We start from the raw sequence: 27,317 nt of genomic DNA on the forward strand, positions 1-27,317 counted from the left end.
TACGTATTCATTTATTCATTTATCTTCATTTTCCAAATGTTTTATTGATGGATGTATTTTTGCACTGTATTGTTTTATTTCTATTTATTTACATTGTGAACACAATTTTCTTTTTCTGTTTTTTCATCACTGCAAGCAAAAGTTATCCATCTATTGCTACACATTTAAATAGTATTAAATATTAGTTAGTGTTTGTATCCATTCCTCTCATGTTTGATGACAATAAAGGGTTTTATTATACATTCTATATTATTTCATGAGCTATCAATATATTGTTATTATTTATAATTAGTCACAGGTGAACATTTAAACATAGGAAGTGAAAATTAGACCGTATAGGATGAGGTCAACTCTGCTTCTTACTAGTCCTACTTGGACATGAATTGGGCAAGTGTTCACATGTTGTAAATATCTCCCTAAGAGGGCAGCAAACATTTAGAATAATTGTGACTTAATTCTCTCCTCCTGTGTAGGCATCCACCCCCAGCCTGACCTTACAGTTGCTTTTCTTCGATGGCGAAGAAGCTCTTGTCCAGTGGACTCCCATTGACTCCCTCTATGGCTCTCGTCACCTAGCACAGAAGATGGGGACCACCCCGCACCCCCCAGAAGACGCAAGCACCAATCAACTGGACGGCATAGTACATGGCACACACACACACACACACACACTTGTACATACATGTGAACAGATAGTATTGTGTGTACACTACCTGATGTTTGCTTTTCCTTCAGGATCTGTTTGTATTATTGGACCTGATCGGGGGCCCCAGTCCACGCTTTGGTAACCAGTTCCAAAGCACAACATACTGGCTCTCCCGACTGCAAAACATTGGTGAGTTTTGCTAGAATGTTCCTATTTAAGTCACTTCAAACGCCAAAAGCCAATTACCAGCTCGTACGAGCCACATATTTGTATAGGTGTTAAAAACAGTAGTGTACCTGCCAGGATAATATTTTAGACCTGGTACTTTCTCTACAGTGAGAATAACAGGGCTCTTTTTAAGAACTGTCAAATCTGTATTCTTCAGAACGTTTGAATAATAGCAAAAAAAATATACTGTAGTATTATCAATAAATTATTCAAGCGCCACACTGTAAAACATTTTTGATTTTTACAGAAAAAAAACTGGCAGCTCAGTTATCACAATTTAAATGAAATAAAAAAATATACATTTAAAAAGTTTATTTTTTTACGTTAAATCACTTGAAATTGAAACACGAAACCGCTGTTATTTTGACAGTAAAACTTTGGCGACTGAGCTGCCAGTTTTTTTACTGTGAAATTCAGGGTGGTTGTTTTTACAGTGCATTACTGTAACCTGAGAAACACTTACACTGTTATTTTTACGGTAAGATTCTGGCAACTGAGCTGCCAGTTTTTTTTTACCGTAAAATCTGACTTTTTTTTACAGTGCAATTAAACTTCTAATGTGTCTTTTCAAAGAACAAAAAAACGACAAACACAGAAATTGTTACAAAAAACAGTTTAAGTGACCCAAGTGCAGACTGACCGTAAGTACTACTTTCTCTATAATGCTACTATTTTTCTGTTGTACACTTTTAAACTTTGAATTTTCTCATAGTGAGTTCTGACAGTCTCATGTTGACAGGTAGACATTTTGCACTTTTATCACAAATACATCTATCTTTTAAAATATTACTTAACTTCATTGTTTAATTCAGACTAGCGCTGTAAAATGAGATAAATCACACTTATAGTATTAATTTGGATTAATCACAAATAATAGCTGACGTATTCTTTGGTCAAAAAGAAGTAACATGTGAGGTCAATTAGGTCAGTGTTTTTCAACCTTTTTTGAGCCAAGGCACATTTTTTGCGTTGAAAAAATGCGGAGGCACACCACTAGCAGAAATCATTAAAAAAAAAAAACTCAGTTGACAGTATAAAGTCGTTGTCGCAATTGTTGTATATGACTTTAAAGTATAACCAAGCATGCATAAATATAGCTCTTGTCTCAAAGTAGGTGTACTGTCACCACCTGTCACATCACACCCTGACTTATTTGGACTTTTTGCTGTTTTCCTGTGTGTAGTGTTTTACTTCTTGTCTTGCACTCCTATTTTAGTGTCTTTTTGTCTTTTTTTGATATTTTCCAGTAGCAGTTTCATGTCTTCCTTTGAGCGATATTTCCCGCATCTACTTTGTTTTAGCAATCAAGAATGTTTCAGTTGTTTTTATCCTTTTTTGTGGGGACATTGTTGATTGCCATGTCAGGTTCGGATGTACATTGTGGACGCCGTCTTTGCGCCACAGTAAGTCTTTGCTGTCGTCCAGCATTCTGTTTTTGTTTACTTTGTAGCCAGTTCAGTTTTAGTTTCGTTCTGCATAGCCTTCTGTAAGCTTCAATGCCTTTTCTTAGGGGCACTCACCTTTTGCTTATTTTTGGTTAAAGCCTTAGATACCTTTTGAACTTCACACTGCCTCCCGCTGTTTCCGACATCTACAAAGCAATTAGCTACCTGCTGCCACCTACTGATATGGAAGAGTATTACACAGTTACTCTGCCGAGCTCTAGACAGCACCGACACTCAACAACAACACATCATTTGCAGACTATAATTACTGGTTTTCAAAAATTATTTTTAACCCAAATAGGTGAAATTAGATAATCTCCCACGGCACACCAGACTGTATCTCACACTGGTTGAAAAACAAATTAATCTGCGTTTATAGATGATGAATGCAATTAATTTGGGGAATGAATCACATGCATTAACACTTTAACTGAGTGATTCTCTAACAGTACGCGAGCGCCATCTAGTAGTGCACCAAAGAATCACTTGATTAAAGTACAGTGTTTTATTTTCTTCTATTTAAACACAGTGTTAATGTTCAAAGTATGTGTAATGTTACAGTAGCCAAAAATATTAAACATACTTGTTCAAAAAAACCTCTGCCTTGTTTTTAATGATTACTTAGGCCTACTGCGTTACTGTATTTTAATGTACTAGTACTTAGAGAGCCAAGTTTTTTGGAGTTTGCTTGAATTCAACCTAATTCTTTATTTACTCTGCATTTTCAGAAAAGCGTCTGCACTTTATGAACCAACTTGAGAATCATCTTGATGAGGTGGAATATTTCTGGCCAGATCACCCAGTTGGTCACATTCAAGATGATCATATTCCATTCCTCAACAGAGGTATACACACACTCAAATATGCTTGAATGTGTTAATGTACGCGAAGTGACGCTCCTTCTTTACTTTCTTCGCCAGGTGTCCGCGTCCTACACATAATACCCTCCCCTTTCCCTGTGGTGTGGCACACATTTGAGGACAACGAGCAGAACCTGGACCGCCCCACCATTCAGAACCTCAACAAAATTTTACAGATTTTTGTCCTGGAGTACCTCAACGCCAGACCTGTCCCTCCCACAATTTCGCCGTAAAACGTTCACATTTACCATTTTTTATGAATTATATGTATTTCTTGGCTTATGATTTGAGATGTAAAATTTTGCCTTTGTCCAAAACAATGGCATTCTTTTAGATTACAAACCTAAACATAGTATGTTTTGTGCTTTTTTTATGTGCAACCTATTGAATTTTGTTTAGCAGGTCACACCATACAGTACAAGCTATTCTGCATGTGAGATGCCTACAGAGTGGTACCTCGGTTTTTGTACACCCAACTTTTTGGATATTGTACGGCCAAGCATTGCACGTAACAAACTGGTCGGCGTGTCATTCCACGGAAATGAGCGCCCAATCAAAGAACTTTGCACACTGTTGGCTTAGTCGCTATGCTTTCTTTTTTTAATTGAGCTGCTAAAAGCAATGCAGTCAAAGACGTCATTAACTGTTAGAACCGTACCTCCATGATGCAGAGGCGTGCAGGAAAAACAGTAAATCCAAAAGCAAAATAAGAAACACAAAAAGACCAAAAAAGTAAAAAACACAACTCACGATTCGATCACTTTCCGGTTCTTGTGGTGACGATTAGATTCAGAATCCAGATTCTCGCAATGTATAATTTGGAATGACAATGATCAGAAAATCTTTTTAAAACAGGTTACAGGATTGCATAAAAACCTTAGTATTTCAAAATGTATTGTAAAAAAAAATGGCCACAATCGATTTTTGAAAATTGTGAATCAATTTAGAATTGCGCTTTAAATGTGAATCGATTTTTTCTTAACATCCCTAGCAGCTAGCACGGTGGTTCTCGACTTTTTTCTCACCAAGTACCACCTCAGAAAACACTTGGCTCCCTAAGTACCACCTTAATAACCAACATTAAAATATAGTCACATACTAGGCCTAAGTATTCATTCAAACAAGGCGGAAGTTTTATTTAACAAGTATATTTAAGGTTTTTGGCCACTGTAGCATTACACAGTTTGAATAGTGACATTGTTTGAATATTGGAAAATGAAACAATTAGCGTACAAGTTGATGGAGCCCGCGTACCACTAGTTTGAAAAATCACCGATCTCGCATAAATGTTACACTCTGAACGGTAAAGTAATAAAACGCTGGGCTTAAGAGCACTCCTGATTAGCGGTTACAGTACAAACAGGAGTAAATGGAATATTTGCTGTCGGTACACTTGCATGGTGGTTGTTGGCGTGACCCCAGGATGCAGAGACAGGAGGTGATGTGTATGTAAGGAGGTTTGATTAACAAAAAGGAATATAGCCACAATTGACAATGAGCCAGAGTGGCAAGGAAGGCGAGACTGACACATTAACCCTCCTGATTAGAGTCCCCTGATCACTAATTAAGAGCAGGTGTGGACAACAGCGCTCAGAAACAGTGGTGAAGCCACTGCAAGACATAACCAAAACAGGAAGTGGTACAAAAATATAAGCGCTCGCCAGGGAGGAACACTAAACACAGGAAAAACCACACACAAAAACCCCAAACTATCACGCAGATCATGACATGTTCAACATAAAACAAGAAACAGATGTAACACAATAAAAGCACATGACCGTCAAATCAATGAAAAAGGACACCAAAAGCCATACCCTACTATGTGGAGCCAGTACTTTGATAAAGATGGTAAACAACACCACTTAATTCAACTTGTATCTTAACTTGTCTTTGCGAACCAGTGATCAATAAAGGTCAAAGTTATGTTACATATTTATTTCACAATTTAAAAGGTATTTTGCATTGTTTTCTGCAGGTAAAATATACTGGCAATGTAAAAAAAATAATACTGGGTGTCTGGAATGGATTTATGTTATTTCTTATGGGTTCTCGTAAACAATCCTGTTTCCGCCTGATATTTTGGAACCGATGACTAACTAATAACGGCGGTATCACTCTGCAATCTTTACTTTGGGAATGGAAATGTCAACACAATGACTGACAAATCACAAAATAAATAATCTGTCTTTGTTTAGATCAATTCCACTATTTCGAGGCAAATTTGTAGAGGGACATCTTAAAAAAACAGCTTCTGTTGTAGTGACGTGTCGTCTTATGCATGAATGTTCAACAAAAATACATCATTCATAACCAGACTCATAATGTGTTTTTTTTTATTATTCCCGACTGTAAGTCCATTCAGTGTTTATGGAGCAAAGCAGTCAGGAGGAAGTTGACTTGTTTGTATTGCAACAGCATCTTTATCCCCTCATATCCTGTCTTCTTAGATGGTAAAACAAAAAAACTTCCTGTGCTATGTTTGTCTTTATTTACTTGAGATTACCAGCCTGATGGTAATAATGTACAATAGCAGAACTCCTTTTCTGTGTATCGTGACTCGCAAATAAATGTTGCATCACAAGAGTTGCTCACCTTTTTTGCACTTTTTCTAATACAGCAGGGGTTTTTTCTGGTGCTCGGATTTTTTTCACACAATTTGACTCCATACTTTACTTCAATAGTCCCATGATCCCCCTAATCCTATCAGGGTGGCCCTCCCCTAAATTCCACACTGTCCAAATCCTTATAATCCAGTTCACTCCCCAGTCTTTGACAATGTTTTACTGCATATGTGCTTCAAAGCCATTAGTCAGCACAGGTTTTACTATCTTAATCAGATATCCTTACTAAATGCGCGCTAACGTGAGTAAATTGGACATACTGTACGCCACATAAAGTAGTAGTGAAAAAGCAGATCTACAATAGTAACTCTATTTACAATATTAACTGGTTCTGTGACAGAGCTCTGAACTAAAAAACCTCTCATTGAAATCCCTACAAAACAGCAAAATTGTAACATGTAATGTGCCTTTTAAAATTTAAAACAAACCTTTATATAATAAATGCTGTGTAAAAACATTCAATATAAATTACTACTATACAACTCCAGTAGTTTTATGACATAACATAATAATTTACAGTATTTACCTTGCGGAGTTGACGTCTACAGTGTCTCCTTCCAGCTGCTTCTCTGTCAAACACACCATCAGCAGCTTTTCCATATTTTCATGGATACATGTCCGCCGTTTAGATATTATTTTAACATTCTCTGCTGGCGTTTGACTCATTTTGCAGTGATACGCTCCAACTGTTTCACACGCTCAGTCATGTTTCTGATGATTTATTTCTTTACATCTATGAATATCATCCACTTCTTCTTCTCAGCACCGTCATTAAAACTCACTTTCTCTAAGTTATGTCCATTTCTAGCTATAAGCTAATGCTAGAGAGTAAGTCCGGATGTTTTGGTTGGATCTTGTGCTCCACCAACTAATGGCAGGGATGCCTGTAACTCAAATGTTTGCTTGCAACTTAAAGCATACAAACTAACCGAGAAACAGCTGTTGTGAAAAGAAAAAGTACCGGTAATTATAATTTAGAACAGGGACAATGGAAAGAAGCATTTCGATCAAAGGTGTTAGTTTATGGAACTATCTTGACAGTGGAACAAAACAATGTAAATCTTCTACAGTATTTAAAATCATGATCGTGAAAATATATTAGATTGTTGTTGTGGTATTATCTTCGACCCAACTCTCTCGTTTGAGTCACACTAAAACGGCCTTCTTTCATCTCCGTAATATCGCTAAAATTCGTTCTATTTTATCCACTAGCGACGCTGAGATCATTATTCATGCGTTCGTTACGTCTCGTCTCGACTACTGTATTATTTTCGGGTCTCCCTATGTCTAGCATTAAAAGACTACAATTGGTACAAAATGCGGCTGCTAGACTTTTGACAAGAACAAGAAAGTTTGATCATATTACGCCTATACTGGCTCACCTGCACTGGCTTCCTGTGCACTTAAGATGTGACTTCAAGGTTTTACTACTTACGTATAAAATACTACACGGTCTAGCTCCGTCCTATCTTGTCGATTGCATTGTACCATATGTCCCGGGAAGAAATTTGCGTTCAAAGAACTCCGGCTTATTAGTGATTCCCAGAGCCCCAAAAAAGTCTGCGGGCTATAGAGCGTTTTCTATTCGGGCTCCAGTACTATGGAATGCCCTCCCGGTAACAATTAGAGATGCTACCTCAGTAGAAGCATTTAAGTCCCATCTTAAAACTCATTTGTATACTCTAGTCTTTAAATAGCCCCCCTGTTAGACCAGTTGATCTGCCGTTTCTTTTCTTTTCTCCTCTGCTCCCCTATTCCTTGTGGAGGGGGGGGGGCACAGGTCCGGTGGCCATGGATGAAGTGCTGGCTGTCCAGAGTCGGGACCCAGGGTGGACCGCTCGCCTGTGCATCGGCTGGGAACATCTCTGCTCTGCTGACCCGTCTCCGCTCGGGATGGTGTCCTGCTGGCCCCACTATGGACTGGACTCTTACTATTATGTTGGATCCACTATGGACTGGACTCTCACAATATTATGTCAGACCCACTCGACATCCATTGCTTTCGGTCTCCCCTAGAGGGGGGGAGGGGTTACCCACATATGCGGTCCTCTCCAAGGTTTCTCATAGTCATTCACATCGACGTCCCACTGGGGTGAGTTTTTCCTTGCCCTTATGTGGGCTTTGTACCGAGGATGTCGTTGTGGCTTGTGCAGCCCTTTGAGACACTTGTGATTTAGGGCTATATAAATAAACATTGATTGATTGATTGATTGAAAATAAATCCGACATGCACCCATTAAACCATTAAACACTGTTTCCAGACTCCAGCCCGTTCCAGTGGGCTTCTGGCCAACGTATTTGAAGCTGTGAGTGAATTGTCTGTCCTGGTCTATTGTCTTGTAATTGTGTATTGCAACTGCTTGTCTTGTCTGTTTTATCATGTCTTATTTATTTGGTTCTTATTTCTGTCATCGTGGTTTTAAAGTCTCATGTGTCTCACTGTGTTATTTTAGAAACCTGCCTTGGGACTACGACTGAAAATGAGCATTTATGCTAAGTCCGGCGCATTTACACTGTTTATTCAAGTCTTGATTAATGTGCACTGTCCCAATTGAATAAATGAAATACTATACAATACAATCAGGGGTGTCCAAAAAACCTGCAGCTCGTTTGTCACACATTCTATGGACAAAATAAAATAAATAAAATAATAAACCTGGATTAAAACATTACATAATAAATAAATGTGGAGTTTGCATGTTCTCCCCGTGACTGCGTGGGTTCCCTTCGGGTACTCCGGCTTCCTCCCACCTCCAAAGACATGCACCTGGGGATAGGTTGATTGGCAACACTAAATTGACCCTAGTGTGTGAATGTTGTCTGTCTATCTGTGTTGGCCCTGTGATGAGGTGGCGACTAGTCCAGGGACAAGCGGTAGAAAATGGATGGATGCATGGACAGCGAAATTACCCCCCCCCCCCCCCAAAAAAAATAGGACCTGACAACCAAAATGTCCGATGACGTGTGCGTCTTACTGTGTATTGTCTCTGATCATTTCTGTGGGTTTTGTCATGATGAACATATACACATTTATCAAAAGGGCCCTCAAAAGTAGCCTTGTGGTTAGAGTGTCCGTCCTGAGATCGGTAGGTCGTGAGTTAAAACCCCGGCCGGGTCATACCAAAGACTGTAAAAATGGGACTCATTACCTCCCTGCTCGGCACTCAGCAGCAAGGGTTGGAATTGGGGGTTAAATCACCAAAAATGATTCTCGGGTGTGGCCACCGCTGCTGCTCACTGCTCTCCTCACCTCCCAGGGGGTGAACAAGGGGATGGGTCAAATGCAGAGGACACATTTCCCCACACCTAGTGTGTTTTAGTATCTTTAATGTACTAAATGTATAAAAATGGCCCCCAAGTCTTTCAATTTTTCTCGTTGGAAAATGTTCGGACACCCCGGCTCTAAATTATCTATAGGTGTGACTATGAGTGAGAGTCTCTTTCTTTCTTTCTTGAGTGTACAGTTGTCTCTTGCCACATCATGCTTCTAATAGCAAAGGTGGGTAGAGTAGCCAGAAATTGTACTCAAGTAAGAGTACTGTTACTTTAGAGATTTATTACTCAAGTAAAAGTAAGGAGTAGTCACCCAAATATTTACTTGAGTAAAAGTAAAAAGTATGTTGTGAAAAAACTACTCAAGTACTGAGTAACTGATGAGTAACATACACACTCATATCATATATATATATATACATACATACATATACATTGATATATACAGTATATAATTTATAAGTATTTATTTTGCTGTTTTTGTTTACATGTTAAAGGTGTTTTAATGAATATACATGCATGTTTAACATATAGATTCCTTTCTTTAATGAAGACTAGAATATAAGTTGGTGTATTACCTGATTCTGATGACTTGCGTTGATTGTAATCAGACAGTCGTGATGATAACGTCCACGTTTTCAAATGGAGGAAAAGAAAAGTTCCTCCTTTCTGTCTAATACCACATGAAAGTGGTGGGTTTTTGGCATCCTATTTGTCCAGCTTCCATATTCGTTTGTATACACTTTACAAGAAATATATTGGCGTCAAACTCCGTAGCTTGCTAGCTTGTTTAAGCTGGCTTTCGGAGACTCTTGTTTTGAAAGCGCAGGCGCGATGGCGCGGCACTTTTATTGTGAAGACAGGAACGTCCTCATGTGCGGTCAGTCTTGAGGCTTTTGACGGTACGGTTGAAATAAAACAAGTATCTTTTTTCCTTCACACTTTTGATTGATTGATTGGAACTTTTATTAGTAGATTGCACAGTACAGTACATATTCCGTACAATTGACCACTAAATGGTAACACCCCAATAAGTTTTTCAACTTGTTTAAGTCAGGTCATGTGACCACCTGGCTCTGTTTGATTGGTCCAACGTCACCAGTGACTGCATCTGATTGGTGGAACGAAGTGAAACGTCACCAGTAAGGCAGACACTATGAAGGTCTGTCTGACAGACCAAAACAAACAAAGCGTCCATTAACAGATCGATAAAAATGAGTAGCGAGTAGCGAGCTGAATGTAGATAAAAGTAGCGGAGTAAAAGTAGCGTTCCTTCTCTATAAATATACTTAAGTAAAAGTAAAAGTATGTTGCATTAAAACTACTCTTAGAAGTACAATTTATCCCAAAAGTTACTCAAGTAGATGTAACGGAGTAAATGTAGCGCGTTACTACCCACCTCTGTCTAATAGTGCAGCTTCACCACATGGCACATTTTTGGTTGTTTTTTTTGTAGCATATTCTACTACATTGTTTCCCTAAATTAAACATTTTCAAGCATAACAATAGCTAAATGAACGACAAACATCAATAGTTTAGTAGTATTGGGCACTGGAGGAAACCAAACCAATCATAGTGTGCTGTTCAGTGTCGTGGCCACTGATTGGCTCAGCCTCAGCCAACATTGCTCTATTGGATTCGAAGAGTGTAAAGGTTAAAAGTTAAAGATAAAGTACCAATGATTGTCACACACACACTAGGTGTGGCGAAATTATTCTCTGCATTTGACCCATCACCCTTGATCACCCCATGGGGGGTGAGGGGAGCAGTGAGCAGCAGCTGTGGCCGCGCCCGGGAAACATTTTTGGTGATTTAACTCCCAATTCCAACCCTCGATGCTGAGTGCCAAGCAGTGAGGTAATCAGTGACGTGTGGTCACTAGAGGCCATCATGGAAAGAAAAAAAATGTAAAAAGAAAAAAAAAAATTTAAATTGTTATATGTATCCAGTGATTATACTATAAAGTTATTTTCCATTTAACTTCACCAGTTTTAGATTATTTTTATTCAAAATCGCTGAATTTTCACATTTGCCGTTCAAATACTGAGAAGAGACGGTGCGGTGAACAGCAGCCAGTCGAGGCACGTCACTCAGTGCCTCAACATGGATTGCGCAATGACTAGGCTAACTGCTGGTCTGCTGTGCAGTGAGACCGTATTGCTATATGAATTATGTTATACATTTCCATAGTTTAGTTAGCTGAGGTATATAATGTACAGTGTATTTTGTCAACAACTGTATGTGTGTAAAGTATTTCTTGTGCTGAGCGATCATAAAACTGCTGCGAAGACGCACTGGCTGAGGCTCGCGTAACCCCGCCTCCTGGTGCTGGTTAAGGCACCTTCGCCGCAGACTGCACCCCCCGACGAGAGCGCCACACCAACCAAAGCCCACACCCAAACCCTCCACGTGCAAGACCGAATCCACCCAAAAAAAGTCAATTAACAAGAAGCCAAAAAGTGCAAAAACAACATTGCTCGCGGCGGAGGAGCCGTGAACGACTGCAAGGACACAACATTAGGTGCACCTGCAGACTGCAGCACGGATTTCATATTTCATTCATTCACAACTCCTCCAACACGAACACCACTGTTCCCGCACTTATAAGTAAAGGTAAGACCATAATAACGTTTTTTTTATTAAATGTGCTTTTTTGTGTGCTACAGTTTGTATGTGTAAAGTTAAAGTTAAGTAAAAGCAGGGGCGTCACTAGCTTTTAAGGACAGGGGGGGCTTTGCCCCCAGGAGATGCACAGGATGTGAGCGAATGTTACGCACGAGCACAAAACTTCACAAACGGCTAACAAAGACTTAGAAATTATTCATTGTTATTATTATTTTTTTTTTAAATGCACGGGACGAAATGAAATGCTCCACGGGACGATGGCTTTTAACCATATATTTTCTTTTTCTTTTTATGTATTTATTCATTTTACATTTTATATTAAATGTCTTGGTTTTTCCTCCCTCTGAAAATCCTATTAAATGTTTAACAAGCCACCCTATAATAATAAAACAGCTATTAATGTAACAATACAATAAAACAAATATATTTAATGATGTTTTTTTCATTATTTTAACAATAGGCTAATGTATATTACTTTATATAGATTCTACAAGAAACACAAAACTTAAAAAATAAATGATTTACAATTGCACACACAAGGTTTTGTGCAGCTTCACTCATTGTAAAGGAAGATAATGTGCTTCGTACACCTGCAGGACGCAAGCAAGGTCGCAGAGAAAATGCGGGCTGGAATTTGAGTGATGTGGGCATTTTCTATATGAACAAGTGGAATGGATTGGATACCGACGCACGAAAGGGGCTCTTTTTTACCTTACGCTACGAAGTGAGGGGAAACTGAGTGAATAATAACAGGTTATCCATCCATCCATTTTCTACCGCTTATTCCCTTTGGGGTCGCGGGGGGCGCTGGAGCCTATCTCAGCTACAATCGGGCGGAAGGCGGGGTACACCCTGGACAAGTCGCCAACTCATCGCAGGGCCAACACAGATAGACAGACAACATTCACACTCATATAACAGGTTATGTGATTATTTATTTAAACTCATATTTGGGGCACTTTATAATGAATATGTCGGCATTTATTTGTTAAAAAAAACAAAAAAACACCAAATTATTTAGGGGGGCTTAAGAATATTTTAGGGGGGCTTGAAACCCCCTAAAATAGGCCTAACAACGCCAATGAGTTAAAGTACCAATGATTGTCACACACACTAGATGTGGTGAAATTTGTCCTCTGCATTTGACCCATCCCCTTGATCACCCCCTGGGATGTGAGGGGAGCAGTGGGCAGCAGCGGCGCCACGCCCGGGAATAATTGTAATTCCAACCCTTGATGCTGAGTGCCAAGCAGGGAAGAATGCTGGTATGAGCTTTTAAACATAACCCGTTAACTGCTGCCAATCAAATTGTGAATAAGATACTCTTTAGGGTTCATATGTTTGTAAATATGACTGTGATGAAGTCAGTGCCTCACCAGTCATGAACCTCACCGCATGTCACTGATGGGTCCCATTTTTTACAGTCTTTGGTATGACTAAATGTTGTTATTTATTTTCTAAATGGCTCTCATGATCTATTTAGTTAAAAAATTTTATGATCTACTATGAAAATATCCATCCATCCATCCATTCATTTTCTACCGCTTGTCCCTTTTTGGGGTCGCGGGGGGTGCTGGAGCCTATCTCAGCTGCATTCGGGCGGAAGGCGGGGTGCACCCTGGACAAGTCGCCACCTCATCACAGGGCCAACACAGATAGACAGACAACATTCACACTCACATTCACACACTAGGGACAATTTAGTGTTATCAATCAGTCTATCCCCAGGTGCATGTCTTTGGAGGTGGGAGGAAGCCGGAGTACCCGGAGGGAACCTACGCAGTCACAGGGAGAACATGCAAACTCCACACAGAAAGATCCCGAGCCTGGGATTGACCCAAAGACTACTCAGGACCTTCGTATTGTGAGGCAGACGCACTAACCCCTGTTTCACCCTGCTGCCCCACATGTAAACAATGTCACTAAATTCTATATACCATCACCAGCAATGTGGCTAATCACCAGCAGAGAGCAGCAATGAATCACTTCTTTGGTGACCCCCAGCAAAAAATTAACATGAAAAGGAAACATTATGATGTGTCCATAATCATAAAACACCAATCGTACATTAGTTTTGGAGATTTTCTCGATTAATTAAATGTTCTTGTAAATTATCTTGTGTATTTTAAAATTATGTTCGAAGAGAAAATGAGTCGAGTATGGATTTAGTTTACCATGAATTGATTAACGTGGACCCCGACTAAACAAGTTTAAAAACTCATTCGGGTGTTACCATTTAGTGGTCAATTGTACGGAATATGTACTGTACTGTGCAATCTACTTATAAAAGTATCAATCAATCAATAGTTTTAAATAAGGCGGGTTGAATGAAAACGTCATGACGTCACAATAATGCATTTAATGTTCCTCGTAAATGCTTACAATGTAGCGACTGATTAAAGAACATGAACAAATAAAAAATGTCATCATATTTAATTAGAACTGCGTATTTATTTTATCACAACAAAACCAAGTTTATTCAAGTAAAGGCTATACAACTATACCTTTCTATTGTGTTTATACGCTCTCGCTGCTCTGTCATTCCTTTTCCGAGTGGTCATTGAAGGCATCACAGTTCCCACACCGGCGGACGAAGAAGAGGTGTGGGGGATTTCAGAGCAGCCACTTATCGCGTCATTAAAATTGTTCGGTGAACACTCACAAACAGCCAAAGTCCGCCAGAAAGTTATTACAAACAATGTGACAACTTGGGTAGACCTAACTCTTCCTCACATTGCGTAACCAAAACGTTGTTTTGCTCTCGTCTACGCCTGAAGAAGAAGCCATGGAGCCGATAACAAAGTGGACGCCGAAGCAAGTTGTAGACTGGATGAAAGGTAAACCCCTAATTCTTCCTCCTCTATTTACTATTGTCGTATTTTTATCAGAAATGTTACCAATAATAACACTTGTGTCACTTGGAAGGCTTCTTTGTCACAATACCACTGCTAGTTTCGTAGAAACTGTGACAAAAGCGCTCAACAATGTCACTGCATAGCATTTCACTCACTTGTCAATCAAATGAGCAAATTGGAGTCAGTCTTGTTAGATTTCTGTTCTGAATGCCTTTTGTAAAGTAGGACTAACCCTAAAGATTGCAAACAGGGGCCCAATTGTCAAAACAAACATTACAAAATACAAAACAATAAATATATGCACCAACATTTTTTTAAAGCAACCAACAATTACTTTAGAGATGTAATAATGTCAATACAACATATCAGAAACAGTGCATAAAGTTTTATTTTATATACAAGTCACTTTGTTGCTGTGTTTGGTGCTGCTTTAGAGTCTAAAAACAAATGTGCTGACTATCTGAACTTGTGGGCAACTCCACTGGGCAGTCTGTCATTTTACAAGCCTCATATGCACTCAGAAATACCAATGTGCAGACATTGCTTATTTACCATAGAAATCACAGCTTTGGTTGTTGTAAATCTGCTCCAATGGATTGCCCTGAAGCACTTGTAAGTTCAGGCCAGGCAATGTTTTTTTTAAAGCCCTTTCACTTACCGTACTTGGTTCAGAGGCCGATGTAGCATAGTTGCCACCTGTGGTAAAGGACCACATTATTGGGCCTAGTCACAGCATAGCTATGTGTGATGAAGGATGTCAAATGGTATGTGAGGTATGGGTGGAAATATTCGCTGCTCCCATTCTGAAACTTAGGGACAGTACAACATGACTGGTTGGATTTGTACAGAATAATAGTACTTTTTAGGGATGTAACAATATGAAAATGTCATATCACGGTTATTGTGACCAAAATGATAATGTTTAACATTATTGTTGCTGTATTGTTGAATGTGCTCAAAAAGTACTTATACACACATCTTTTCACCAAGTATTTTTTTCTGATAACTTACACAGATTGTTAGAAAACTGACTATTTTGCTTTTTTTGTGTTTCTTATGCTTTACTCATAGTGATTTAGTCTTTGTTTAAATGAAAAGTGTGGAAAAAAATCTATTATTATTATTTATAATTAGGGATGTCCGATAATGGCTTTTTGCCGATATTCCGATATTGTCCAACTCTTTAATTACCGATACCGATATCAACCGATAACGATATATACAGTCGTGGAATTAACACATTATTATGCCTAATTTGGACAACCAGGTATGGTGAAGATAAAGTCCTTTTAAATAAAATAAAAATAAAATAAGATAGATAAATTCAAAACATTTTCTTGAATAAAAAAGAAAGTAAAACAATATAAAAACAGTTACATAGAAACTAGTAATTAATGAAAATGAATAAAATGAACTGTTAAAGGTTAGTACTATTAGTGGACCAGCAGCACGCACAATCATGTGTGCTTACGGACTGTATCCCTTGCAGACTGTATTGATATATATTGATATATAATGTAGGAACCAGAATATTTATAACAGAAAGAAACAACCCTTTTGTGTGAATGGGTGTGAATGAGTGTAAATGGGGGTGGGAGGATTTTTGGGTTGGTGCACTAATTGTAAGTGGATCTTGTGTTTTTTATGTTGATTTAATAAAAAAAAAAACGATACAGATAATAAAAAAACCCGATACCGATAATTTCCGATAATACATTTTAAAGCATTTATCGGCCGATAATATCGGCAGGCCGATATTATCGGACATCTCTATTTATAATTTATGGTGGGCGTTGTGGCGTCCTACTCTGTTTAGCGGTCTTTGAACGCATCGTAAAAACACCTTAGTTTCGGATCCCTTTGAGTATAGAACAATCACTCTGTCTAAAAGAGCACAGCGTGTAGGGTCAATGTACATAATTGAATATTTTAGTTGTTCAGATAGCAATGTGTTTATACAAGTTTAGATTGGGGTGTTTTGTTTCTTAATGTGGAAAGACTTTAATGTCTCTTGTTTTCAGGTAGGCGTTTAGGATAGCAAGCTAACGGCAGTCACTTCGTGAGTTTATCTGTTATTAATCTCGGTTTTCCATCCATCCATCCATTTTCTACCACTTGTCCCTTTTGGGGTTGCGGGGGGTGCTGGAGCCTATCTCAGCTGCATTCGGCCGGAAGGCGGTTTGCACCCTGGACAAGTCGCCACCTCATCGCAGGGCCAACACAGATAGACAGACAACATTCACACTCACATTCACACATTAGGGTCAGTTTAGTGTTGCCAATCAACCTATCCCCAGGTGCATGTCTTTGGAGGTGGGAGGAAGCCGGAGTACCCGGAGGGAATCCACGCAGTCACGGGGAGAACATGCAAACTCCACACAGAAAGATCCCGAGCCCGGGATTGAACTCAGGACTACTCAGGACCTTCGTATTGTGAGGCACATGCACTAACCCCTGTTCCACCGTGCTTCCCAGTTTTTATCGTTTTTTGCGATAAATTACATTTAAAACAGTAATACTAACCATCAGGAGTTGTACAGCGGTTAACATGATTACCATTTATTGTTACATCACTAGTACTTTTCTTAAAAGTTTATAGCACCTTAATCTAAATGTATTTTATAAAAGATTTAGCTAAACCATTATCAAATAAACTGCTGGTTGAAGCAAGTCTTTTTCTTGCTCATCTATAGTTGGGAGTTAAAAGGGATTGTGAAGGGGTGAGTTTCATTAACAAGAGCCAAACTAGGACACACATGGTTAGAGGATTAGGGTTTACTCATGACACTAGCCCGGTCGTACTGTGCCTAGGCCCACTTCACACCTAAAGTCCGGCATTTTTGGCAATCCTGTTACATTTCCCCTCTGGCATGGCTAAAAGTGGTGAACCAGGGCACAGCACGATTGCATGCAGAAGGCCTGCTCATAGAATTACTATAATCCGATCGCTCCTTGAATGTTCTTCATGACAACTGAAAATATATGAAATATAAAATAGAAAGACTCAAAACAATTCAAAAGTTATTCTCATAACACGCTGGCTCACACACGCTACATTTGTGTACTCAACTAAGACATGTCATTTAAAAGATGCAGTTCCTTAATGACAACCGCAACCTTGCACATTCAGAAATAATCAGACATTAATCTGATTTAGGACTCAAAATAATCCACAAAGCCAGGGAATATGCACTAACACGACAGTATGGAACTTAGTGTAGGGATGAGCACAGGCCAGGGAGGGAGAATCACACCCAAGTCCAGTGTGAGTCCGAAAAATCAGACTAATCGATTATCTTCATTGGTCTTTACTAGAGGTGCACCAAATGAAACTTATTGGCTAAAACCGAAAATGAGAAAACCAAGGCTAAAAACCAAAACACAGAAATAAGTTATTATGCCAATTTTTGTCACAATTGCACTGTGTACTAACTTCACTATTGCACTGCCATTGCACAAATTAATATTTATCATAGAAAATGAAATAACTATGCACCAAATTTTTGACAGCCTAAAAACTTATCACCAAAAAGAAACGGACTCCTTCACAGTCAGATCTCAACGCCGCCACCCCAACTCAAACACAAGTGTGCGAAAAAATTCTGAAACACATTTTTTATTCCAAAGAGCCAAACCATTCCCGAATGACTTCTACATGTCAAATGATGTGATTTTAAAAAAAACTATTTAATGACTACAGGGTTTCTCCGAGATTGCCAAGATAACTGTAGCTGTGGGAGCGTGGTTAGGGGCGTGGCTTATATGACATCATCACATTATTTGCTATAATGCATATATTTGCTTTAAAAAAGGCAAAAAAAAAAAAAAAGTATACATACACTTAAAACAAATCTGTTATTATTAATTATAGTATTAAAATATATTTTATAACAGCTTTTTCACTAGTAGCACCGGTGCTACTAAATGAAAAAAAATGAGTTGCACAAAAATTTTTTAGGAGCAATATGAAATGTCTCAAATATGCCAATTTCATTATTAACACTCAGGCAAGGTACACATGTGCACTCATACATATAAAAACAATGCCATCATAAGGCCTACTCTAATGCTCAATTAAACAGAACATCCCTAAACTGTGCTCGCGCTCTCGCTAACACGAGTGTAAGGCTTGGCGATATGGATCAAAACTCATATCTCGATATAGTTTGGCCCCTAAAGTAACCCAAAAATGTAAATATCCGTTGACGTATCTGAATATCTACACCATGCCTTGATTTTAAATTTTCGGGACTGATGGGAATCCCAAATACACAAAAACGGGTACCAACAAGTAAGAAAAGTAGGTTTTACATAATAGGATCCCAACGTAAGGGGTGTTTTAAGATGAGAAAAAAGAAAAAGCCTTGACAATAATAAAAGAAAAGTCAAAAATCTTCTTTAAAAAAAACCATTTAGCTATGCTCAATTCTTCAGCTATCAAAAACACAAAATATCAAAACGTGAAAAAGTCCCTGGTTTAAATTTATGTTTAAACGTAAGCAGCAACACAAAAATAATTGATCTTTAACATTGGTGTTTTATTGGTAAACATCATACACACAAAGATGTTAGCCAGGAACACCAACCTGCCAACTGTTTCATGATGCTGTGTGACAGGCTGTGTTCTGAAAATTGCTTTAAAAAAGTAATTAACTGTCGTTACTTTAATTTTAAAAAAAGAAAAAGAAAAAAAGAAGTAATTGCATTACTATTGGAATTACTCTTTAAATAAATATAATTAATTACTAGGGAAAGTAATTAATGCATTACTAAAAAAAATTCAAATATCTGGCATAATGCAGTTGAGATACGTTTTATATAAAGTAGGCCTGAGTGATATGGCCTTAAAATAAAAATCCCCTTTTTTCTCACAAAAAATTAGATTTCCGATTTTTTTACGATCCCCCCCCCCCCCCACTTTTTAAAGAAATCATTGAATACAAATGACAGCGATAATTCAAAATATGTTTTTCTTATATTTAATCAAAAACTAGCAGTTTGAAATGACGCTCCTTACACTGCATCTTACTCTTCGCAACATTCTAATTTGTATAATGTTGTTCTTTTTAGACCAGATATATATTGTACTGTTTATGGAAACATTTTCAAATAATTAAATTAAGAACTTCCCTTGGGAATCAATACTTCTGCTTAAATAGAATACCTGTGTTACCAATAATGTAGCATTGCACATTGTATGCAAGTAAACAATCTCCAACATAAAGTGCAAACTTCAAACTCCTGTCTTGAATAACATACTTCTGTAAATAAAAAATGTAGTATTATACATTGTATGCAAATAAATAATGAAGTAAAAACATTGAGAGGACTAGAGTTTGTTTCAGTAAGTAGATAAAGTAAACACAGCCTTTTTCCTTCACACATCTTGGTGGTGTGCAGGGCAACTGCTTTAGTGATCGCTCTATGTATGTACTGGGCTATGATGAATAAAATAGTTAAATGTCTAAATCTAATAATAGATGTCACACCTTGTTTGACCAGAATTATCATGGTCTCAAAATCTAGTGGTAAAGATTAGTGATGCACCAAATCTTTGGCCACTGAAAATTTATGGCTCAAAATGCAACTTTGGGTTATTTTTGATACCTCACTTTGAGAAACCCACGGTGATATTAGACTTGGGCCGATGATCGATAAGTCAATTAACCGAATGGTAAATGAAAATGAACTCTATAAGTTTGCCCGCCTCGATAACCGCTGTGTGCATGCCTCGTTACAGACTGATACAGGCAGAGCCATCTTTCTAAAGTACGCTTGTACTACATGCACATAAACTGTAGTAATAGCCGCTGTAAAAGTCTCGACGGTTAGTATTAACGTATTAAATTAAAATGATCAAAAACACGTGATTGATAAACACATGTTAATACAATTTTGAACTGACTGGCGTTAGCTTGCAAGCTCGCTTAAATGTTAACACAAAAACAAGAGACATTAACATCTTTCCTCATTAAAAAAAACGTCATACCCCAATCTAAACTCGTATAAACGCATTACTATCTAAACAACTTAGATACAGTATTCGCATTGAACATTGAGGCTGTGCTGCCTTTGCTCAAAGCATTCGATATATACTTGACAGTTTCGAGTTTAAACAAGGGTCTTTAACAGGAAGTGAACTCGCATGATGTCACATAAACTGGAAGTGAAACAAAACAATCACCTAATTTGTATTTATTTAAAAAATCTAAAACATTTTCAAATTAAAATGGAAGAAGATAAACATATTTAAACACACAAATAAAAAGAATATGGCTCTTTTGAAGCCAGAAAATTATTAATGTATCGTATGCCAAGAAAGTATATTGTGTGTCTATTTATTTTAGTTATTAAAGGCCTACTGAAATGCGATTTTCTTATTCAAACGGGGATAGCAGGTCCATTCTATGTGTCATACTTGATCATTTCGCGATATTGCCATATTTTTGCTGAAAGGATTTAGTAGAGAACATCGACGATAAAGTTCGCAACTTCTGGTCGCTGATAAGAAAGCCTTGCCTGTACCGGAAAGAGCAGACGAGTAGCGTGACGTCACAGGTTGTGGAGCTCCTCACATCTGCACATTGTTTACAATCATGGCCACCAGCAGCGAGAGTGATTCGGACCAAGAAAGCGACGATTTCCCCATTAATTTGAGCGAGGATGAAAGATTCGTGGATGAGGAAAGTGAGAGTTTGGACTAGAGGGCAGTGGAAGCGATTCAGATAGGGAAGATGCTGTGAGAGGCGGGTTGGACTTGATATTCAGCTGGGAATGACTAAAACAGTAAATAAACACAAGACATATATATACTCTATATTAGCCACAACACAACCAGGCTTATATTTAATATGCCACAAATTAATACCGCATAACAAACACCTCCCCCCTCCCGTCCATATAACCCGCCAATACAACTCAAACACCTGCACAACACACTCAATCCCACAGCCCAAAGTACCGTTCACCTCCCCAAAGTTCATACAGCACATATATTTCCCCAAAGTCCCCAAAGTTACGTACGTGACATGCACATAGCGGTACGCACGTACGAGCAAGAGATCAAATGTTTGGGAGCCGCAGCTGCATGCGTACTCACGGTACCGCGTCTGCGCATCCAACTCAAAGTCCTCCTGGTAAGAGTCTCTGTTGTCCCAGTTCTCCACAGGCCAATGGTAAAGCTTGACTGTCATCTTCCGGGAATGTAAACAATGAAACACCGGCTGTGTTTGTGTTGCTGCAGTCGGCCGCAATACACCGCTTCCCACCTACAGCTTTCTTCTTTGCTGTCTCCATTGTTCATTGAACAAATTGCAAAAGCTTCACCAACACAGATGTCCAGAATACTGTGGAATTTTGCGATGAAAACAGACGACTTAAATCTGGCCACCATGCTGTCCCAAATTGTCCTCCACAATCCGTGACGTCACGCGCTGACGTCATCATACCGAGACGTTTTCAGCAGGATATTTCGCGCAAAATTTAAAATTGCACTTTAGTAAGCTAACCCGGCCGTATTGGCATGTGTCGCAATGTTAAGATTTCATCATTGATATATAAACTATCAGACTGTGTGGTCGGTAGTAGTGGGTTTCAGTAGGCCTTTAAAAAAGTTTGTTAAAATATAAAAAATATTTTAGTGTGGGTACTTTTTGAGCACATTCAACAATACCGCGGTTGCAATGATAACCATGATAATTTTGGTCACAATAACTTTAATTAGCCATATTATTTACTGTTTTGGTTATTTGAGGGTCCACCACCACCTCAGACAGAACCTATTGTATTGCTTTTTGTTGTGATTTTTAATCAAGTGCAACATTTTGCCAACAGAGAATATTTTATTTTCAGTATGTTTTATTCAACCTGGATATTTAACTTTTACATTCCAATTACAATGTTAAAATACACAAGAAATACAAGTTTATTCCAATGAAAGGGTATACTTGCATTATGAATTTTTATTTCTTCAGTGGTTAATTGGTCTCAAAATAATGTTGACAGAAATGTTGTTTATCTGCAATAATTGTTTATAATATATCGTCAAGCAAAATTTGTCATTGGCCCAGGACGAGGTGATAATGCTCATTTCCTGGAGAAGCAATTAGCGCATTAATGGCTAATGAGCTTAAATGCTAACATGAATACAAGACACATTAACGTTTTTCCCAATAATAAGCACCCGTTTTGCCTTTAGTATTAAACACTCAAAAACCTTCACAAATTAAAAAAGGAAGCTAATATTTAAAAACTAAAATAATAATAGAACAATATTTAATGTTTTGCCAAGGAAAGTATATATTGTGTGTGTGTATGTTTTGCTTATTTATTTATTTTATGCATTTACTTATTTAATTATTAAATATATCAAATAATTAAATAGAACTTGGTGAAAATATTTCATTGTGTGTAAGTACAGTACTTTTTGAGTACATTCATTAATACTGTGATAATGGTAATGTGATAAATTTGGTCACAATAACATGATATCAAATGTTAAGATCGTGACATCCCTAGAGTCCTTTTTTTTTTTTTTTTAAATAAAACTTTTGTCAAAATATTTTAGTGTTTGTAAATACTTTTTGACCACATTCAACATAATGTGATCATTTTGATCACAATAACTTGTTATGAAATGTTCACATCGTTACATCCCTAATTGAGAGCCAGACTTTGTGTAGATCTGTTAAATTTGTTTACTGCCTCAGTGTTTATTTACAAAAACACAACAGTAAAGTTGGGTTTTAATTATAGTCTAGTTTATTTCAGACATGCTTAACAGTGTTAAATTAAAGTACATCATATGTTTACGCTAGCACAATTCAAAATGTCCAAAAAGGAGTAGGGAGAAGCAGCTTTTTTGTTTTTTCCCCAAGTATAAACAGCAGTGTTGTTGGATATATACCCTTTATATGAACGTGAACAGACAACTGAAAATTATTTAATAATAATGTAAAAATAAATACTGATGGCACTTAATAAAGCAACTCTACACACATGGCCCAATTACTGGACAAAACCATTTTAAATTGTCACTGTTAATTCCTGCATATCACATTATAAATCGAGACTTAAGTCAGCTGTGACGGGCATATTAGCGGCGTGATAATACAATGTGAAGGACATGCCTAAACTGAATATTGGTGACACATGTCTTCTGTTTTCAGAGATGAATTTTTTATGAAAATGGTATACTGTTGTTTTCACAAACTGACACTATGAAACATTTTTGTAATTGTTGGTGTTTACAGGCTTCACAACACGTAAATAAACTGCCATAACAGTTTCCAGTTAAAAGAGCCCCAGAGTTGTTGGTCTGTGTAAAATAAGTAAAATGTAACTCTCAGAAATACTGTATTTGTTCAATCTCATTTGCCTCGGACTGTTTTCTTCAGAAGGACAGTGGCAGTTCTTTGTCTATTGATGCAGTTGTTAATCACTTGTATTGTTGAAAGAGATCAAGCAGTGGCTGGTGGATGTTTATTGCCTGTGGTTCTTTCAATTTAAACACTGTTGTCTTTTGTTTTGGGGACTCGTGATGCCCTAAAGCGCATGTCCTCAACCACAAACTCTGATCTTTCAGCTTGACCTGTGGTGTCGTGTGATCGGTGTGCTGTATGTCACATGTTAACTATGTACGGTATGTAATAGGGGTTATACCATTGAAATGATAAAACCACGCACAAATTCCTGACGGTTAGTGATAGTTTGTTAGTTGGTTACCGTTTCAAATTTTAAATATCGTAAATCCGTAAATGATTATCGCACTTTTAAAAACTTACGGCGATACAGTACTTCTCATTTCTTGGAGAAACAGCTAGAATGGCAATCGTTAGCTCAAATGTTATTAGGGATGTAATGATTACCGTTATAATGATAGAACTCGGCGTGGCGCAGTGTAAGAGTGGCCGTGCGCAACCCGAGGGTCACTGGTTCAATCCCCACCTAGTACCAACCTCGTCATGTCCGTTGTGTCCTGAGCAAGACACTTCACCCTTGCTCCTGATGGGTGCTGGTTAGCGCCTTGCATGGCAGCTCCCTCCATCAGTGTGTGAATGTGTGTGTGAATGGGTAAATGTGGAAGTAGTGTCAAAGCGCTTTGAGTACCTTGAAGGTAGAAAAGCGCTATACAAGTACAACCCATTTATCATTTAACTCGGTAAAATTCCCAACAATTAGTATTACCATTTTATGTTAATGATCATAAAACTGTGATTGATTATTGTACTTTGAAAAACTCATCGTGATACATTAGTGCTTATTTCTTTAGGAATCAACAAGCATGCTAATTTCGAGCTAGCTTGAATGTTAACATGAATACAAGATACATTAACGTCTTTCCCGAGTCCGACCGTTTCAAAAATGTTTTTTTCTTTATCATTAAGAAACACTATAAAATGTTTACACATTAAAACTAAAGAAAATCAAAAACACTCAAATAATAATAATAATATGGCTTTTAAGAAACTAAAACAATGTTTAATGTTACCTCTGCCAAGGAAAGTATGGTGTCTATTTGTTTTCAAATAAAATTTGGTTAAAGGATTTCAATGTGTGTAAGTGTAATTTTTGAGCACAATAACCGTCATAATTTTGGTCACAATAACCATGATATGAAATGTTCATATTGTTACACCGCTAGTATGTAATGAACATTACTAGAGACATCATATAGTATGGCAAAATGTTGTTTGTCAAAGAAATATGTGCTGTGAAGGCATAATAATTTGAAGTACTTGAAAAGTCTGTGCCATGCTCAGCTTTACAGTTTCATGCATTCCATTTTCCAAATATAGTAAACACGGTCATAACTTCAGCTGTGATGGGTTGGCATTGGCAACCACACAGGGATTGTTAAAGGCAAATACAGCAGAATAGTTTCTCATGTATGCAACACTTAAGAGTTTATTTTTCCCTTGTTGTATTCCTTGTGACCGTGAGTACGCCTGGTAACTTTTGAAAAGGCATTCCAAACATGCAAACCTGCACAACTACTGTATGTTGGCACACTTATAACCAGTGTGTTAACGAGTTTAACCTGGAAGTCCTTCAAAAATGTTTATACTCAAGTACAGACAGTTTTCAGGTTTATGTTATGTGGGAGGAATTGGATGAAATGGGCCGCCCATCTGATCATGTTGCCTTGACTTTAATCCGATGGTCGACACTACGCTTGGTGACTAAAAAGGTCAACCATTTCTATCATGACCTGTTAAAATATTGATTAATAACTATGCATAAACTATTTGTGTCTGTTTCCTGCTTCTCAACTAGCATCAAAGTGCCAAGGAGGTAATTAGCTTGTCATAGAGGTGACAAACGGGCCAACTGTGCTTTATTCTTTGACTACTTTGTACTTGGAAAAATAACAGGACTGTGTCAGAGTCCACAAATGCTATCTATGTCTGTCCCCTGATGGCAACCCCTAGACGCTTATTCTGCAGAAATAGTGTTAAAGGGGAACTGCACTTTCTTTTTAGAATTTTGCCTCTCGCTCACAATCATTATGAGAGACATGACGACGGATGGATTTAAAAAAAAAATGCATTCCAACTTGTAAATAAGTCTGCTTACAGCAGAGCCGATGGGATCTCCTCAATTTCGCCCATAAAATACAATAAATAACCCTTTTAAAAACCGGTAACAATACTCCATTTACATTTCATGATTTGAATATTAACCAAGTATTAGTGATATTGTTATTATAAGCACTAAAGCAGACAAACTATTTATAGCGGCGCCGTGATCACTTCCGTGTGTCCCTATGTTTACATCATCAAGTGGTCTGCTGATTCCTCACTTCCCTTCTCCATGTAAATTTATTCTGCATCATAAATTATGCATTTCACCTGGACTGAAGACGTCTGAGTAGGTATTCGGACAAGTTAGTACACTTTGACAGCCATTTAGGACCCAAAACTGCCGAGGACCACACGAAAAGACACTTGGTCCTTTGTCAAAAATGGCAAAAGACCGCACTGCAGCGCTGTCATATTTCATTGCCAAACTTTCAAATAGTTGAGAGGTGTTCTCTGATATGTGAAAGATTAGATCTCTCTTATATGAACACGAGTGTTGTATACTAGGACAAAAAGTGTGGTTACATTTTATGGCCATCATGTGCCATCTTGCACATTTTTTCACATTTATTTTTGTTATTTAGTTTCTGCCATATTATGCTGTTAATAATGTTTATGTTGCTTTCATATGAACATTTAATTTCTACTCGAGGTACATGTAACAGTTATGTACAATAATGTTTCTTCTACAAATGGTATAATTTTCAATGTGTTATTTGTTTTTTAAATAAAACTTAGTTAAAAGATTTCAGTTTAACTAATTTTTGAAAATTTTTAGCACATTTGAAAACACCGCGATAATAATGATGGCAGTGATGATTTTGGTCTCAATAACCGTGATAAGAAATGTTCATACCGTGACATCCCTCGTCTGCAGTGAGTAATAATCAGTGATGAAGAATTAAAAAGTAAACATTGTGATGCGTTTTTGAAATTAATGCGCCACGTATGCTTAAAATGATCAAAATACGTAAATATTAAATCTTATTATAAATGTGCCCGTTACTACATTACATATATATTCACATCATGTACATAAAACTTTAATGGAGGTGTTTGGATGTTTTTTTAAGGGCTTTATCGGCAGAATTGCGTGGTTCCCGTAGGCTCCATTGTAAGCGAACTTTTGATCACATTTATTTAATATTTAGAATGCATTAAAATAAATAACATCCATCGTCATGT

General features: G+C 37.7%; 3 protein-coding genes across 4 annotated transcripts in view; 2 read left to right on the plus strand and 1 right to left on the minus strand.

Annotated features, from left to right (window-relative positions):
* qpct (glutaminyl-peptide cyclotransferase) overlaps positions 1-5,762 on the plus strand; it is a 31,164-nt gene extending 25,402 nt beyond the window's left edge. The window contains exons 4-7 of the mRNA XM_061968595.2: positions 474-641; positions 736-835; positions 3,048-3,164; positions 3,240-5,762. Coding sequence (XP_061824579.1) covers positions 474-641; positions 736-835; positions 3,048-3,164; positions 3,240-3,412 — 558 coding nt within the window. The 3' untranslated portion in view covers positions 3,413-5,762. The remainder of the gene's footprint in view (positions 1-473; positions 642-735; positions 836-3,047; positions 3,165-3,239) is intronic.
* Positions 1-9,840, minus strand: part of mocs3 (molybdenum cofactor synthesis 3) — a 58,242-nt gene extending 48,402 nt beyond the window's left edge. For both annotated transcript variants that reach the window (XM_061968593.2, XM_061968592.2), the window contains exon 1: positions 9,652-9,840. The gene's annotated coding sequence lies outside the window, so the exon portion shown is untranslated. The remainder of the gene's footprint in view (positions 1-9,651) is intronic.
* Positions 9,841-14,262: 4,422 nt separating this feature from the next.
* Positions 14,263-27,317, plus strand: part of LOC133611632 (connector enhancer of kinase suppressor of ras 3-like) — a 79,802-nt gene continuing 66,747 nt past the window's right edge. The window contains exon 1 of the mRNA XM_061968596.2: positions 14,263-14,535. Within this exon, the coding sequence (XP_061824580.1) occupies positions 14,484-14,535 (52 nt within the window). The 5' untranslated portion in view covers positions 14,263-14,483. The remainder of the gene's footprint in view (positions 14,536-27,317) is intronic.

Source organism: Nerophis lumbriciformis, linkage group LG08 (assembly GCF_033978685.3).
Source record: "Nerophis lumbriciformis linkage group LG08, RoL_Nlum_v2.1, whole genome shotgun sequence".
In the NCBI taxonomy this organism is placed as follows: domain Eukaryota; kingdom Metazoa; phylum Chordata; class Actinopteri; order Syngnathiformes; family Syngnathidae; genus Nerophis; species Nerophis lumbriciformis.